The sequence below is a fragment of the Pleurodeles waltl genome, chromosome 5 (genome assembly GCF_031143425.1).
Source record: "Pleurodeles waltl isolate 20211129_DDA chromosome 5, aPleWal1.hap1.20221129, whole genome shotgun sequence".
NCBI classification, from domain to species: domain Eukaryota; kingdom Metazoa; phylum Chordata; class Amphibia; order Caudata; family Salamandridae; genus Pleurodeles; species Pleurodeles waltl.
Window position 1 is genome coordinate 1,418,899,888 of NC_090444.1, and position 17,547 is coordinate 1,418,917,434.

At 40.3% G+C, this 17,547-nt stretch overlaps 1 protein-coding gene across 9 annotated transcripts in view; it reads right to left on the reverse strand.

Annotated features, from left to right (window-relative positions):
- RIMS1 (regulating synaptic membrane exocytosis 1) overlaps positions 1-17,547 on the reverse strand; it is a 2,255,956-nt gene that overhangs the window by 35,674 nt on the left and 2,202,735 nt on the right. For all 9 annotated transcript variants that reach the window (XM_069235695.1, XM_069235694.1, XM_069235701.1 and 6 more), the window contains 2 exons: positions 14,397-14,498; positions 12,128-12,267 (listed from right to left, as the gene is read on the reverse strand). In XM_069235695.1, the coding sequence (XP_069091796.1) occupies positions 12,128-12,267; positions 14,397-14,498 (242 nt within the window). The remainder of the gene's footprint in view (positions 1-12,127; positions 12,268-14,396; positions 14,499-17,547) is intronic.

Consider the following 17,547-nt stretch of genomic DNA (forward strand, 5'->3'; position numbering starts at 1 on the left):
CCCGCCATTTTGCAGCTGATATGGCCTACCTTGCTGCGACGCCATTTTGAGAGACTTTGATGCTTTCTCTAATCGAGAGAAAGAAATTTAAATGATTCTTGCCCTAGAGACTTTAACTTTAATCCCTTGCATGAAGTAGTAGTTTTACCTTGCCGCCGTGAGGCAATTGCCCCGTCCACCTTGCCCCTTTGCCCCGTCCCATGCTGATCGAGAAACGGTACCTGTGAGACGAAGACTTCCTTGAATGCTGATTGAAATTGGTAAATATGAAAGGAAATTGTACAATTGCATTGTGTTTCTTTTAGGTAACCAACTGCTGATTTTTGATAAAAGCCCTAGTTAGGAGTTTTCTAAATTAATGTTGCTAAATTGTTTTTGCATGAAGTCCCACATGCCGATGCTAATTTGAGGATAGATGAGGATTCCTTTTGTCGCACGATGCAATTTGAGATCTTGTTATGCTGACTAAATGTATGCAATTAGCTCATTACAGATTATAGTTCTAGTGATTTGCATTGCTATTATCGAATGCCTTGTTATTCAAATGTTGTATAGATTGCACTTGTTTCGCCGTTATGGACAGCTATTAATGTTCATTTACGTTTATCATCTGATGTTGAGACACATCTATATCGTGCTAGCTTTGTTAATATAGGGAAATAAACTTACTAACTTTGAATAAACTGGTGTGGTTATTCCTGACTGAAAGGTCAGGGTTCGCCGTAATGTATTCTGGATTAATTGTTAAGTGTTATGTTGATCAGGGTATTGCTTATGTTCGTTATTGATTATTGATTTGATTAAATTGACCGATATAGAGTAAGGAGAGTCCCACTTAGCCAAAAGATTCATCGGCCTAAAGAGCGTCCAAAAATAGGTAAATTATTAGTACGGAACGCTCTATCAGTAGATGGTAGCAGAGGACGGTTTCGCCTTTTGGGACTCCGTACTGTTAAAGTATATGGTGTTGAATTAACGGTTACGCCCTTTGAGACCCCACTCGAGAAGTTGGATTAGATTTTTCTTGGATAAAACTGATTGAGAAAATGATGATGGGCTAGGTCCACCGCGACTTTCCCGGGATCTCGGAGCTTGCGAATGAAGAGAATGGAGGTGTGGAATCGGCGTTGGTGGTACTAGTGACGGTATGAGAGAAGTTAGGGTTTTGCGCTTGCACAGCTTATTGCCGCAGATTGTGTGAAAAGGTTGCGAGGATTTTCTTTTTTTTTTAGAGAATAGCGGAGGTGCGACTCCGAGTGTAGAAGTAGGGAAGTCGTCTAACTTCATAGAAATAGCGGAGGTGCGACTCCGAGTGTAAGAGTAGGGAAGTCGTCGAACTTCATGTGCATGTGGCGCTTTGTGCATAAAAAGGTCCACGTGGTTGTTGTTGTCGAGACGGGCCCTGCAAGGTCAAGAGACTCCGGAGTATGTTGTTTTATGTTGTGGTCTGGGCGGTTTAGTAGGTTGATCGGGCGTGGTCAACGAGTCGGTACGTGTGTTAAGGGAGTGAAAGGAACTTCGACTTCGGGCTTTGACAAATTCTAAGTGCACTAGAATAGATCACTGACAAGTTGAGAGCAGAGTCTGCGGGTCAGATTTGCTTGCGAACGTGGGGACCGAGAAAGATGGAATAACTGCCGAGGCTAGTGAAAAATCCCTAAGGTCCTGAAGCGATTGTGTTACCCCTCCTGTAGTAAACCGACAGATCTGTTTTATATTTTTGGTAGCTCGCGATACATGCAAGAAGTTGTTACGAAAAGAGCTGAGTGAAGGAGGACTAGCCGCAAGGCTTTGTCAGCCACAGTGTGTGTGAGTGTGACGTCACTAGGAGCCGCGCTGGGATAGGTTGGTTGCAGAGAAGGGTCGTGCACGGATTGGACGCAGTCCGTGGGGCTCGATTGGAAGGGGAAAGGCAAGCGAAGAGTATTCCGGGAATTAAAGTCACCTATTGATTACAAACTTTGTGAAATAAAAGACGAGAAAATGAAATTTTTTAAAGCATTCAAGAGTGCGATGAAGGGGGAGTCTTACATTAAAGCGAGCGTAGGAGAGGAGACGCCGCCCGAGGGCACACCAGCTTACATTGTAATGGAAGAGAAGGGGGTAGCTCCGTGTCTTTGGCTAAAGCAATGGCACAAGCTGACAGAGAAACATGGGAGCGTAGCGTTCCCGATCCATGGGACATTCAATATAAGGATCCTAGAGAATTTGAGATTCGCGATGTACGACATGAAGGTACCTCCAAGGCCAGCACAGTTTGAGGCTCTAGCAATTTGGGAACAAAACCGCAGAATCAGCACTGTCAACTAGTGTAAAAGTGTGGTGAACCATATTATATTATCCCTAAGCAGGACTTCTTATAACTGACTGGGCGAGATGAGTCCATACTCTCTTACAGCAGGCTCATCTCTTTATATAAGGCACCAGTGGACCAATTATGACTGAGTCAGTTACCTCATAATAGTGTCTTGTTCGTATAATGCAGTCAACACATGTACCTATGTTTTGGAGAGAGGTGCTGTGCAAGAATTTGATGTTCCTCTTCTACTTGTACAATAATCAGAAGGATTCCTTGAAAGGTTTTTCCCGATACAGTCCTTATACCTTGAAGTTACTAGATCACTTCCAAGACCTCATGCACTTGTGTTTCCACATATCAACCCAACAGCCAAAGCAACAGGCACAACTACCTCACTACTCTGAGAGGCTCAGTGGAAGGCATGCAGGAACAGGCTTTTGGCTTAATGTTACAGCATATTCTCCCAGTAAGGAGTATTCTGGCTCAGAACTCCAATAGAGTACACTGACCCCAGCTAGGCTATACGGATACCTGGGAATTACAGGAGTGAGGGTTTCAAGCCAAAACATGCCTAATAATAACCTTGCTCTAACTACACATACTCATTTTGCAGCAGTTTAATATAAGTTAGATCTAGGTATATCTGTCTTCTAGTCAAAACATTGCAGTTTTGGATTTTCTACATGGAATCCCACAGGGAAAATAATTAGCGGTCCATTTCCATCTCTTTCATGCTGCTGGAACAGCAAAGGGATTCCTGAAGGAGGTCTAGAGAAAAGGGGATTGATCCCATAATAGGCCTGTATTCACTAGGCCTTGACTGCAGCAATAGCCAAACCGGAACTAAAATCTTAACATCAACATCTGGAAGGAATCCCAGGCAGAACTGAGATGTGTTTATGCATTTGAAAATCATAATCATAACTTATTTCTAGAAAAAAACACATGCATTTGTATATCTCACCGCTCACTAATGTGTTTTATAAATGAAAGACTTTAAATCAGACTAAAGCTAGATAAAACGTGAGCCAGTAGACCTGTGAGATAAAACATTAGGGGATCCACTGAGAGCGGGAGGTATAAATTGTTCAGTAGGCTGGGGATAGACTAATAGTTAAGACAATTTTATATACTGATAGCTAAATAGTTTTCACCTCAGTACACTTTTAACGTTGCTATACTGTTGCTCCCTGGAATTTGTGTCAGGAATAGAATGTTGTGGCGATTTGAGACCGTTCTTTATCTTGAGGTTTATATGTACGATGCGGAGCAGGATTTGGTGGATGGTAATCTTCGTAGGGCCCTGGTGGGAGCACGCTGTTCACTGGCGCTCTGGAATTCCCTACCACACTCCTCAATGGGCAGGGTGTTCATTGCAAAGATGCTTGCATTACCCGGTTCCTTTACGACGTCTCAACCCTGCCCAGTTCCCAACCCCCATTGCTTTTCAGGGACCTGAACTCGTTCCTCATTTCTTTGGTCTGGGACCTTCCCGGAAGAGGGTAGCCCTACAGAAGTTTTATGACTCTCTGGAAAGATGGGTCTTTGCCCATCACACTTTGAATTGTAGTAGTTTGGCTGCTCAATTGCAGTGGCATATACAGTGGCTTGTGTTGGGCCCTGCTCCTGAGCAGGCTTGTGTCATCCAAATTTTGGGCAGAGAGGATATCCTAGGTCGGCTCATGGGTCCTCAGTGCACTATGTGGCGCTTGGGGCACCTGACCAGGGTAGCTAATACTGCTGTGATCGGCGTGTGAAAGTGCAGTCTGTCATAGCACGGGCATATGGACGGTTGCCAGTGTTCTCAAGCTGGGGGATCTATATGAACACAAACTCCTGATGCCCTTCCAGGACCTAGGGGAGAAATTCGATATATATGATGGTCAATGCTTGACTTACAAAGCCTTGGTTGTAGCCTTTGAAGCTGCATGGGGACCTGATCACGCTGGACCGGCTAAGTCCTTGACCCTACAGGTGATATTAGGGCACAGTTTCAGAAGACATGCAATCACATTGCTTGATGGCGAAGTGTTAGAATCTTGTGTACCCACTCTGTAGGCTTTAACAGATAAATGGGCCAAAGCTCGTGGGCAGGAGTTGATGGATGGGCAGTAGAACCGGGCTCAAGAACAGGTGCAAGGAGTCTCTAGAAACTTCTGCCTCAAATACACCCAATTCAACTCCATGAACAGACCTACCTGACTCTGGTACGCCTTCAATGTATCTTTCCAGGTGTCTGTCTGAGTTACTCCTAATGTCCCCTCAAAGAGGCCGACTTCTATCATATAGTCTGGCACTGTCCAGAAATCGTCTGCTTTTGGAGGCAGGATTTTCAGACCTTGTATGAGGTTATGGGCCACCTGCTGCAGCGTCACCTATTTCACTCCCTGCTGGGGCTGATCACCTGGAAGCGCAAGAATAAATAAGTTAAGTTCACCAATTTGGCCTTCATTCTCCGGAAGCGCCATATAGCCATGGCTTGGAAATCTGCTGCAGCACAGTCGCTGTCCCTCTGGTTGATGGACCTTCTTAAATAGGCTACCGCTGAGACAACGCCGTAAAGGTTAGTATCCTTAATGCAAGGGATTGTGCCATCTCTGGATGCTTGAGATGTTTACATTGAGTAACTGAGGAACTGACGGCCAAACAGGCAAGAGACCTCCCTGAGGGTATGGGGGTTTATTTGTAAACAGTAGTGGGCCGGCTGTGGAAGCCACCTCTGGGTTTTTCCGTCATCCCAGGCCTCTGGGTCCCAAGTGAGATCCTCCACTTCCAAAGCCATGCTGAGATATCCCCATTGGGTTTGATGACCTTGTATACCTTCCTCTCAGCAGAGCACAGAATACTGGGGTCTGGATTCCTACACATTCTCGTCCATCACCTGATACCCAGCACACACCGCACCTACACCAGGCACCTAACCGGGCACTCCCACCTTCACAGACAGTTATCAATTTCTCCATCCTTTAATTTATGTTGCACCAAGACACGTCCTTTCTGGGTTCATTGATTGTCTCTCCTGGGTACTACACAGTTCCTTTTCTCCACTTAGATGGTTGCCAATGATATTGCTGTTGACATCTAAAAGTGTGTTTTTTTTAAGCGTTATGGACCAGTGCCACCAGCGGAGTCACTGGAGTCTGCTGATCGGATACAGGAGCTGAAGGTGGAAACGCTGAAAGGCTTTGCACCCGCACCGCAACGGCTTCGTCAACAGAAGCTGAAGGCCTGACTGAAGCGGAGGGTGAACTTGCCGACGTGGACACATTCAAAGCACTTCGCACGTCCTTTGGGTCCACAGGCACTCCAGAGGCAGGTCATCTCCCAAAGATAGTGTGGAGGGATTCATAATACTCACACATCTAGGTCCTGGAAAGGGAGGGAGATGCAGGGTAGACTAGAGCCTTAGCTCCTCAACCAAGGAATGGTGCGAGGCTGTATGGATTGCAGTTGGTAACTTCTGCGACTTCAACTGCTTGAGTCATGACTTACCTTGTAAAGTCGATGGAGAATGACGTCAACGAGAACAACTTCTTGAACAGGCCAGTGAACAGACTTCGGGACGAGAAGGATACCGTGGTCAATGGGAAGTCCTGGGTGGCTCCGACATCCACACTGCCAGAAGCTTCATACCACGCTCCTGCAGAGCTTTCGGCCACAGTTGACTAAAGGAGTGGCACTCTTCAGCATCATGGTGCTTGCCCAGGCACCACATAAAAATTGAGTGGGGGTCTTTAGGCGACATCTGTCGTCCACAGGACCCACAGGGTTTGAACCTCAAAGACATGGACAGGAAAAAGTACACTGTATTAATAGACGAAAATGTCGAAGTAGGTCAAAAACGGCCTAAAAAACCATTACCGGATCCGTGCTGCAAGCGCAGAAAAGAAGAAACTGATATCAGCGCGTCAGCAAGTGGGTTATATGGACTCCGTTGATGTCACATCTGGTGGATGACGTCGATAGAGAGTCATGCAAACACCCTCTTCTGACACGCGGACGTGCTCTGGGAAAAAAGTTTACAGATCCAGTCTCGCACCTGGGGAAGATTCTAAAGTAAGGAATCTGGTCCTAGATGTCTCTATCAGATCTAAAGAATGCAATATCTGGAGCTTCTTGCCTCCAATGAAATGCAGAAAACGGGTTAGTTCTTCCCACTTAATTCACTTATGAGAAAAAACAGTAGTATCCGTAAACATTTTACCTTTTGGAGAGCTTTTTAATTTTAGAAAGTATTCTGTCGTATCCAAATGATTTTGCTGGAACTGAAGATGTATTTTGGCTGAGAAATATATGATCATTTAGTATTTATCCCTGTTCCTCGACTTATCTGGATTTACCAAAAAAAAAACAGTATAGCAATTTGTACTTATCATAATGTGCCATGGGAATCTGCCATCCGTTGTAGTACAAACAAAAGCTTCCTTTGACAAACTCTAAACAAGAGTCAGTAACAGATTTGTGCTCTTTGTCAAGATGTTGTTAATAAGTCATTCACTGATTTATTTTCCCTTAGAAGGAAGGCACGGAACTTCATTTCTCCAAGAAACTGCAAGAAGGCTGCCTATTTCCTTTCACTGGGACGTGAGGAAAGCTGTTGTTCACCCTGGAGGTAAAACTGTAGTTTTTATTGACTTTTATTGCCAAAAGAGGCCTCATTTGTTTTTAGGACACATTTAATCAAAATGCCTTTTAACAGAAGTCCTCTTTCAGATTAGGCCAACGTGAAATTGGATTTTGAAAGGCTTCTTTTGATTCATCTTCTGAAATAGAAGGTATCTTGAGTGGAAAATATTTTAGCATTCTCTAGCTTTCCTTGGTATGCATTGCTCTTTATGAATCTCAGCATATCATTGTCATTACCTCATTTTTGGAAAGGATTTCCTCCAGTGTCCTGAAAAGATCTATAGGAATGTTGAAACTGTTTGCCTCCTGGTGAACTCTGGTTTGCTCCTGTCAATTGTGGCTTAGAAAATGTCCTGCTTGCCCAGATCAGGTTCAGACCTGTTTAGGATGTCCAGTTTCTCGTGAGTACTGGAATTCTAAGGTGCTCTTCATTTTTTTGTGGGGTGACCTAGTTCTACAATGACTGATTTCCTTTACTGGAGCATCCTCCTGAAAGAGGGCAATGTCACAGAAGATGACTCGGGAAAGAAAAAAACTTTGAATACTTTTGATTTCACAAAGGAGAAGCAAGTGTCTTTTCCGTGGCCTTTCAAGTTTTTCAACACCCTTAAAATGATCTAGTAAGCATTTGTATTCCACTGCGGACCTGCAGTTTATGTTAAGGGCTTATTTATTGGTATTGAATTTGTTTGTCCTTTTCTTTTTCATTGTAAGAAAATGGTTATGGTTATTTTAAAAGTTTTATTTCATTTTTCAGTATATTTAAATCCAAATGGATTACTAAACATTTGCCCATGCAAAGAGCTATTCTTGTTGTTGAAAATTTTCTCTACAAACAGACGGACAAAATCCTTCATTGTTTTAGTGAAAAATTTGAGAGAACAAAATTGTAAAAACACATCAAGACATTAGCAATAAAAAAGGTATAAAAACAATACCCATTCCAATGTCAGTGAAATTCTTTGAGACTATTAGGATAATTTACAAATGTTTATGATGAATCAATTATTTAAACATATGCAGACGTTGTTTCTTTGCATATTGCAGCAGAGCAAAAAGCATCGCACAACATCAAGCAGCTTGTTGCATCAAAGTGCAAACGACGAGCGGGGTCATGAAATCAAAATTCAATCCAGCATCAATATACTTTTAAAAAACTGATAAAAAGTGTAAACATTTTTAAACAGGTCATTTCATTTTCTGAATTGTTTTAAAGTGCAGGTATGTTATCTACAGTAAAGATACCACTCCTTATGAACGGGGCATTGAAAACTTTAAACATGGTAAGTATATGGAGCATTCAAAAACAACATGATCAAGGTCTTGGACTCCCTGAGTACATAAATCACATATTCCCTCATTTATGCTAATTCTTTACCAGGCTCTTGTGATACTCGTTAGAGGTAGCATTTGGAATCTAACAAGAACTGACAATCGTTGGACTTGTTCTATATTCCATTTCAAATATGGTTGCATTCTCTTCAAGCTGCAACTAAAGTAAACTGTGTTTACTACCATATAAAGGGCAAGAAGCCATACCTAGTTCCATAGTAAGTACTGGGCTTGAATAATTAAGAAATAGCTTAAGTTCTGACATGAAGATGGATGCCAATACAGCTTGATTTAAATTAAAAAGGTCTAAGGCAGAATAACAATTATTTCTAAATATACTATCTTATCTTTGCTCAATAAATACGTTCCCTCAAGAGTAACCTCCCTAACGCGTTGGCATCGGACTGAAACAATCGGAGGCCCCAACTTAGAACTGTCACCAGACTCGGCACAAAACTACTTGAAAGACCTAATTCTATTTAGAGAGCAGCTGAGGAGAATTGTTCAAACTACATAATCTTCAAATATTTTTTCCCTAGGTGAAGTTCATCCAGGACCAGCTATTAACTGGCATAACCTTTGTTGCATATAATCGGCTTGGACAATTTTTTCAAGATACAGCTGAATTCAAAAGAAAAATTGTCTGCAGCCAGGGGCATTATAAAATGTTTTCAGCCGATTCACATAGCTCACTGCATTAGTAGGTAAATGGGATATATGGCTTCTTTTTGATAGAATACAACTGAACATTATCCCTAAATATATGTAGGACCTTACCACCTTGAATTTGTCAGTCCCCGAATGCTATGTGTGCTTCATTTTCTTTAATCGATGCTTACTCTTGAAGACTACAATTTTAATTTTAGGAATGTCCATTTTTAAAAAGTGGCCTTCAGCAAAGATCTTAAGGAAGTCAAACCTTTTTGGGAGCCCCTTGAGAGTCAAGTCTAGTAATACTATTTCACCAACATACATGATAAATGCCATTTCCTCACCACCAACCTTCCTTGTATGAGGAAATTATTTCTGGTAAATTAGCTGTATACAAGGGGAATAACACAGGCGCTAAAAGACAACCTTGTTTTAAACCGTTTTTTTGTTTTTCTAGTTCGATTTTTCTCATCTTTTTAATACTTTCGTTTCTGGCACACACCTATAACCATTTGCTGTGCAGTGTGATTTGTTTTATTTTGTTTGTTTTATGACATTTTAAACTTTTTACTTACTAACACTAAAACTATTTATTTTTACTATTCCATTTTTGTTCATTTAAATATGTTTGTGCATTATCTATAGGCACTTTCTCAGAGTTGTGCATTGTTGGTTGGGTAAAGCTATTAAAGATGAGAAAAGGGTGCATCCACTGAAACCAGTTTATCTCAGTGGACTGACCGTTGGGTCTCTGTTCTGTCAGGGCTCACTGCTCAAAGCTAAAAAAACAATCCATCATTAGCTTGATGTATTGTTTGAGGTATTTTAGTACTGTGGGCCTTGTTTAATTCCTGGTGGGTGGCTTGTTGTTCTGCCAGGGCAATGGAGTAAATTACTCCATCCCCCAGGTAAAGGGACTACCCCTGAGATTGAGAAATGACTGGCAAGTCGGTGGTCAATATATAAATACAAAGCATTAGCAGGAACCACTGTCACGGTGGATCATGTTAATGCATTTTCTTGTTTGGTGCAGGGCTCAGTCAGTGGGATGGAGGCCCGTATCAAGCAGGTTCTGTTTTTCATTCTCAGAAGGAGTATCCCAAAGCAAGATTTCCCTTTTGAAAATTAAATAAATAAATAATACATACTCCCATGCTGAAGGGAGCATTGAGCAGTTTTTACTGCCCATTACTACCAAGGGTTTTCAGTCAGTGACGGGCAGTGAAAACTGACCTGAAATTCTGCCCATATTAATTAGACAGGGGGAATGACAGGCCAGCCTCTGATGGCCCTTATTCTGCAAGGTCACCAGAGGGGGTTAATCATGGCAGAGGCAGAGTAGTCTCTACCGTGATTAATCCTAATAAATTTGGTGGACAGGCGGCATTCTTGGTTGTAAGGATAGCCAATTGCTGTTGAGATGGAGTAACCTTTTCACCAAGAATTAAATTGAGCCCTAAGTCTAGAGAATGCGCTACTGTACCTCTGTTTATCATACTCAACTAAATTAAAGGGTGGAATTGCACAATCATTCCGCTGGTTATGGAATGGTCTCAAGAGCACTCACTCTGTCTCTAGAGGCGTAGGTGTCTAGCAATTGTAAACCAACTGCAGCAACACTATTGCAACTTGTAAATGTATCATCAGTGCTTAATTTGAACCAGTGGTTACAGGTGGGGACCACCAGAACTAATTTTTGGGAACCAGCATTTACTTTTCTGCATCAGGCATCAACTAAGAATAAGAGAAGGAAATAACATTAAGCCTAAAGACGGAGGAAGAGAAAGATGAAAAAACCATTATAAAGTGAGGAAAGCTATCTTAGTGTAACATAATGTAACATAAGTTTGACAAGATTCCGTTATCTTAACCCAGTAGTGCTCAAGGGGACATGGGGTGTCCACTAGCCCTAGTAACAAATGTAAATTTCGTCATAAACTCAAGTTTACAGCCAAATGTAACTTTTGTACACCTGCCAGGATTTCACAAAGGGATTCCTGGCAGGCATAAGCTTGTTTATTTGAGCAAAATCTCCACTACGAATGCAAAGATTTCTGCAGCTATAAAATGTTTCAACACATGGGTTCTCTTGACAGTTTTAAAACACAAAAACATGGAATGTTGTTGGCATTCCCAAATTACGATCTGATGCATTCTCACTCTGGAAAAGATGGGAGATGTACTCCATCCCAAGGCTGATTTAACTCTTCTTCCATGGTGGGAAAGAGTACAACCCCACCACCCCCCACATTTCGTGGTTGTGTTTCAAGTGGATAAATATATTTCTTGCTAATTATGTTTTTTAAAGGAAGTGCAATTGCACAAGGGAATCTATTTCAGCTGTAAGGAATTCTCCATCACTAACAAGACTCCTAATGGAAACCAATAGACATTGGTGAGGTCTAAAAAGTAGTAAATCTGCAACTGCATGTAGAATAAATCTGAGGGCATATTTACTACTTTTCAATAAATAGGACCCTATCCCATGTAATCATAAAGAGAGACACATAACCTTGCCTAAAGGAACTAATTTCCTCTATTTAGGTTTGGTTTGATACAAACTGGGGCGATAGTAGGGGCATAGAAGGTATTGTCAGACAGTTACATGTCCAGGATGTGTAGTGTAAAATTAAAAACAAATCACGCTGGTGCATTACATTTTGTTTCACAGGTTTAAGCATACCTTATGCACCCGAACTGCTGACAGGAGTTTGAATAAAAAATGAGTATGCAATAAAGGAGAAGGCAGCATTATATTAATGAAGACTGATATCAATGACATTTAAAGGAGTATTATTTTTCTGGTTGTCTATTTTGAGAGGTTTCTAAGACTCATGAAGTAATCATAGGTATTGTGTGTTGGATTTTTGACACATAACCTAATGACAAAATGTGATGTTTTCTGTGTAAATTAGGATAAACCCTTATTTATACCTTAATCGTTATTTTGGGCTTACAAATTAGGTATATGTGCCTCTTTAGCATAAGTAACAGGGAATGTTTGCACCCTTGTTAAAATCTAAATATGCCAATTATTTTTTTATTAAATTACCAATGCAAACTTTAAGACACTAAAGGTAGAGTGTGACTCTTAAACCAATGCATTAAAACATGGTCTTGCCCTCCATAAAGTCCTCCAAACAATCATTATGGTTTCAGAATTATTGCTTGCCTTTGAGCAGAATGCACAGTCTGCATGGCATGATAAAGTATAGTTACCTGAAGCACTTTGTTATGAGGACTTTCATCAAACACCAGTGACTGCTGGTACAAGGGATCAAGGGTTTTCCTAGCAATCCTCGTTTTCTTCTTTGCTATGCAAGATCCATTTTCCAAAAGATAGACCTTGACATATGGTGCTAGAAAATAAAAATATATCATATTAATATCTGTAGTCCACTTCTGCTGTAACAAGACATACTACTGTAAAGCTAGGAAGTCTAAGGACTGCCTTTTTTTGGCAATTTTATAATCTGTAAGAAAACATCATTCTCTAGAGAATGTTCACTTTAGGTGCAATTTTTCTAGCAAGCGAGTTGGAAGACTTATTAACGTTTATAGTATTTTTGTCAACAAATATAGGATTCAACTTTCAAATGACATTTTTTAAACAAAACTTTATTTACATTTGAACTAAGCAGGAACAGAGTGTGTCACCTTGTGATATGCTCCTTATCATTAGTTGCACACAGGCACAGATATCGGGGCATACATTCCAAAAGCATCTTTCAGATTTCAGAAGTAATCCTCAGCTGTCATGTGTTACCAGGTACAGCAAACCAAACAACTGGAGAACTCTTTGTACTAGACCTCATCTGCTCTTTTTGGTGAGTTCCATAGCATTATTAACCAGTTTCACCAAGTGCCATCAAGGGTCATTCGATTCCTGAAAGAGGACAGTGTCACAGAAGATTTTTCCTGACAAGTCATGAAAGAAAAGAACTTTGCATGCCTGTGATACCACAAAGGAGAAACCACAGACTTTCAAGCTTGGCAACACCCTTAAAAATGTCTAGTAAAAATTCTTAGTCTATTCTACATCACTGTCACAGTAGGGCAGTGAGCATGGCCACCCAGTTGTGAAGATGGGAGAAACAGTGGCCATAGGGCAACATGTGGTGCTATATTGTATGAGTCAAGTGAGCACAGCTTGTTCCAAGTTGTTGATCATGGGGGTGTGGGCCCTGTATATCTTAAGCTGCGCCCATTCAGTCCTGCAGCCCGTTCGGAGTTCATATATCTTTCAAACATCATGAGGGGCTTGCTCTTGTTCTCCTATGGTCGCAAGTGTTTATTCCCACTTTATTTCAGCTTCCGTGCTGAGCAGTTCCTGCATGTTCCCATTCTACACTCAGGCCATGTAGCGGTTACCCAACTTTGGGCTTTCATGCCCAGTAACCAGCCCTCTAAAGGCACCCATATCACAATTATAATCCTGTACTCAGGTGAAATAGGTCCCTTAGTGACTTCCACATCATTGCTAATTGGGTCTTAGCCACAATAGTGGCAAATCCATAAAACTCCTACTAACATTCTTATCCTAATGTACCAATGAGTTTTGTATAATTTCCATTGCCATTCCTTAATTGTAAAACTCCTGAATAATTGTCTAATGTCTAAATAGTTTGGTATAAACAGTGCAGACTGTTAAAACGTTGTAATTGGTTTGTATAATGTTTCAAAATGTGAACTCCTTTTAATCACAGTTATTCAACTGTTATAAAAATCAGTTATACGTTGTTACACATTTCTGAATATCTCCATTCAGTTTTATGAAAGATGATGTTGTAAAAGTTAGTAAAATACCAATAATTGTAAACATAATATTTTCCAGAACTTCTGAAAGATATTTGTGTGTTTGATAAAAAATACCTTTGAACGTCAAAATATATAAAAGTTTCCTATGGTTTTGCAATGAACAAACACAACTTATTCAAGTGATGTAGGCGTTTTTCAAAAGGAACAACTTTTAGAAAGTACACAAGTTATGTAGGAGAGACTGCTATATCCATACACTCACATTTGCACAGGATCTCACCACAGTGAAGATTCATGATGTGAAGTGCAAAGAGAGTCTTGAGGTAAGGATGAGTGGCCCTGTAACACTCACATTGGATAGCGTTTGTAAATATTGCTTAAATAATAATTATTTTTCTAAACAGAAATAACATATAGTTCACTAAGCAATACAACACACCACTTATTGCAGAAGGCACCAATTCTGATCTTGAATATACCAGTAAGTTTCCTTTAGAAGACAGTGGTTATACAATTAATTGTTTATGCCTTGTAGATCAGTTATGGCAACTATGTGATGAGCAAATGTTGCCTTTGACAAACTTATTTTAAGTTTATATAGGGTTTAGGTTTGTTGCATTTTCACATCCACAGACATTGCCCAATGACCTGTGTTGAATATTTGTACATGGTATGCACACCTGTGTCATTTTGAGATGTTGTGCACAGCTGTGATGAAGATGTTACTTACCTGGAGTTGATTTAGACCCTGGTTTTTGGATAAGACCACGAGCTCTTATTACTTCCACTTCTAGTTGACCTTTTTTATCTACCATTCCAATTTGAATGTCACCTAAAAAAAAAAAAAAATAATAATTACATCTCCATTGCACTTAGCTACTTATCTTCTAGCCATAATGTATGTTTTTTTGATAAAGGAGAGAAGAGGGAATATACAGGATTAGAGTATTTGGGAGGATTAGTGTTCAATTGGCATTTTAGCTAAGATTAACTTCGCATTATCACACGTTTAACACAAAATATTCAGAATAAGCTTCAATTGGCTCCAAAATGCTTGTCACAACCTACACTGAAACAATCACTTTTTTGATTGTTATGCAAAATATGTATAATACATGTTTTTAATATAAAGTACATAAACACTATGCTAAATAATGGGGAACTTAACCCTAGTAAATACACCTATTAATACTGGTCATAATAAACACTGCACTTGAGTTCAAGTGAACCGCTAGTGAGTATTTAATGAAATCTTGAAAAATGTGACATTTAACCAGTTAATCCAGTGTAGGCTGACAACAGGGTAAGTTAAGAAGGGTTCAGTCTCAATGTATTATTGATTAGAAGCGCCACTGTCAAAACAAATAATTCCATAGACATCAAGGAAGGTACAAACTAAAAACATCAGACTGATGAAACTGAAGGTAAAGTTTGTGTATTCATCATATTTTTTGGTGTACCAGTGATGCTTCTGCATTATTCATTTTTAGTATAATGATTTTAAAATTGGAATGACTGACCTGGATTTTCTGAAAATGTAAAGATCATGCAGCAATGTGGGTCCTACAGCCAGAGAGGGACTGTTGCATTATGAATTTAATTGGAACATTAGAGACAAAGCACAAATGGTTAACAGACACCCAGGATGTATTACAATTTGGGTGTACATTCATTATCTGTTCCCGAATGTGTTGCTCCCAGTGCAGATGTGAACTTGTGCCGGCACTGGATCAACACAATAGTGGACTGTAGAACAGCCGTTTGAAGACAAGCTTTTCTGCCTGTCACTGCACATGGCAAAATAAAACTTCTTTAGTTTTAAAAGAGGTGTGGCAGGGATCCACCTGCAGGTCGGTAAAATATGAGAATGTGCCAACCATTGGGGACATATCTTTGTTTCCCACTGCTGCTAAATCATTGCAGTACACAAACAGATTTAGAATCTGGTATTCATGACTGAGGGTCTCAGTGAGAGACATACATTCCATAGGTAGTTATCTCTTGGCAACATTTAATGAAGAGGATAATTAACAAGAATTTCCTTCATTATTCCACAGATTGATGGAGATCGTCTTGAGCCTGAATGAAACCAAACTTGAGATACTGGAACTGGAAGTGACAAAACTCAACTCTATACCTTTTGCCCAGTACCAGGGCCGCAGAACATCCCTATTTACCTCATCAAACTTAGAAATCTAGGAATCATATTCAAAGTCAACCTTATTCGTTCCTCAGCCAATGCCACAGTTAAAGGGGTCAACATGTAGTTGTCAATCAAAATGAAAATCTTCTTACTCCTCCATAATCTACCAGATGGAGCTAACAAGAGCTTTGGCAATGGCCCACTTTGACTGTTTAAATGTCAACTGCACTCAACCTCAAAACATCTTATCAATAAGTCAAAAAAACTTCTAAACCGGGAAGCCAGAAGGTGTCTGAACCATTAGAAAAGGTCTGCCATGCAGCTTGTAGTGGGAAAGGACCAAATTACCTATGACCAACTACCCTCACTACATAGAACCACAAATCTCTGCTCCATGACTGCAGACCTCATACACAAATGCACCTTCAAATGGCTGAAACATCACACGAGAATCTTGGAAGCCAAAAGTCCCAACCCCTGGAATGTTTTAAATCCACACCTGGAAGGCTAGGAACCCAGTAGCACTGATCTACATGCGCTTCAGAAAACAAATGAAAACGGAGCTCTTCAAACTTGTCTACAGCTACACAAACAAACGGATTGTGATGAAGACATCACTCAGGGTTCCACCTTCCGATTAGACTCTAACATTTCATTTGTATAACAAACTTACTATGCGCCTAAGAACCTGAGTATTTTAAGGTAATAACAAGGAAAAATGTAACACAATAAGAAACTTCAATATAGATAAATATAGGTCCTCCTTACAGGAAGCCCAGGGCTGGGGATAGATACTCCGCACCCCTGAAGTTAACCATACCAGGAGTATTGTTAACTCTGGGGGGTTGGGATTGTAGGAGAATACAAATACCGAGCTTCCACTGATAAATAGGGAATTAGAGTGGAATCAAGAATTCCTGCTCCAATTCCCTTGGTGATTTCCAATTCTCCAGGTAGTTTCCTCCATAGATTTCAGCTGCTTCAGCAGCCATACTGCACAAAGAAATATTGCTGTGTGAACAGTTGTACATAAATCTCTAAATGTCAATTGGGCTAGCAACTTCTGTTAGAGCCCCCACCCCATCGCAATTCTGGGAATCATGTAATGGGTCCTTAGTAATTAAGTTAAAAAATAAATACAAATTTATCTAGGCTAATGCTGGAACCGGAATGTCAGGGAAGACTGTAAGGTGATCAAAATATGTTCAGGGGCTTTCTAAAAGTATGATTTCTAATACTGAAGTTTTAGGGCTAGACAGAAAACCAGTGATGATCTTGGTTCAAATATGTACGTGGTATAATTAAAAGTTGATTGTTGGCAAATCCTAGATTTCTATGTGAAATGGGGGCATAGTCTGCTTATAGAGTAGGCTGCATATTTCTCAACAGGAACTTAGTGGTAGAGGTACAGTCATTTTGAATTTGACACTTTATCATGTAAGGACCCACTGGTAGTAGACAATAGTGTTTTGAGATTAGTGTAATGGTAGCAGGTAGGACCTGACAAACTGAGATAAAAAACAAAGTAGATTTGCAGCCTGATTACCGCATAACAATGTATATGCCTGTATATTGAAGGAATCTTTGTTTAGTTTATGAGGATTGTTATTGGTGTGCCAAAGTTTTTGCTACTTGGAAACAAACAGTGAAGTGCAACATAGTTTGAGCAATGTGCATTCTTCCAGCAGATTTGGAACATCTTGAGTGAGTTTGAAGACAGAAGCCTTTTGTCTAAGTA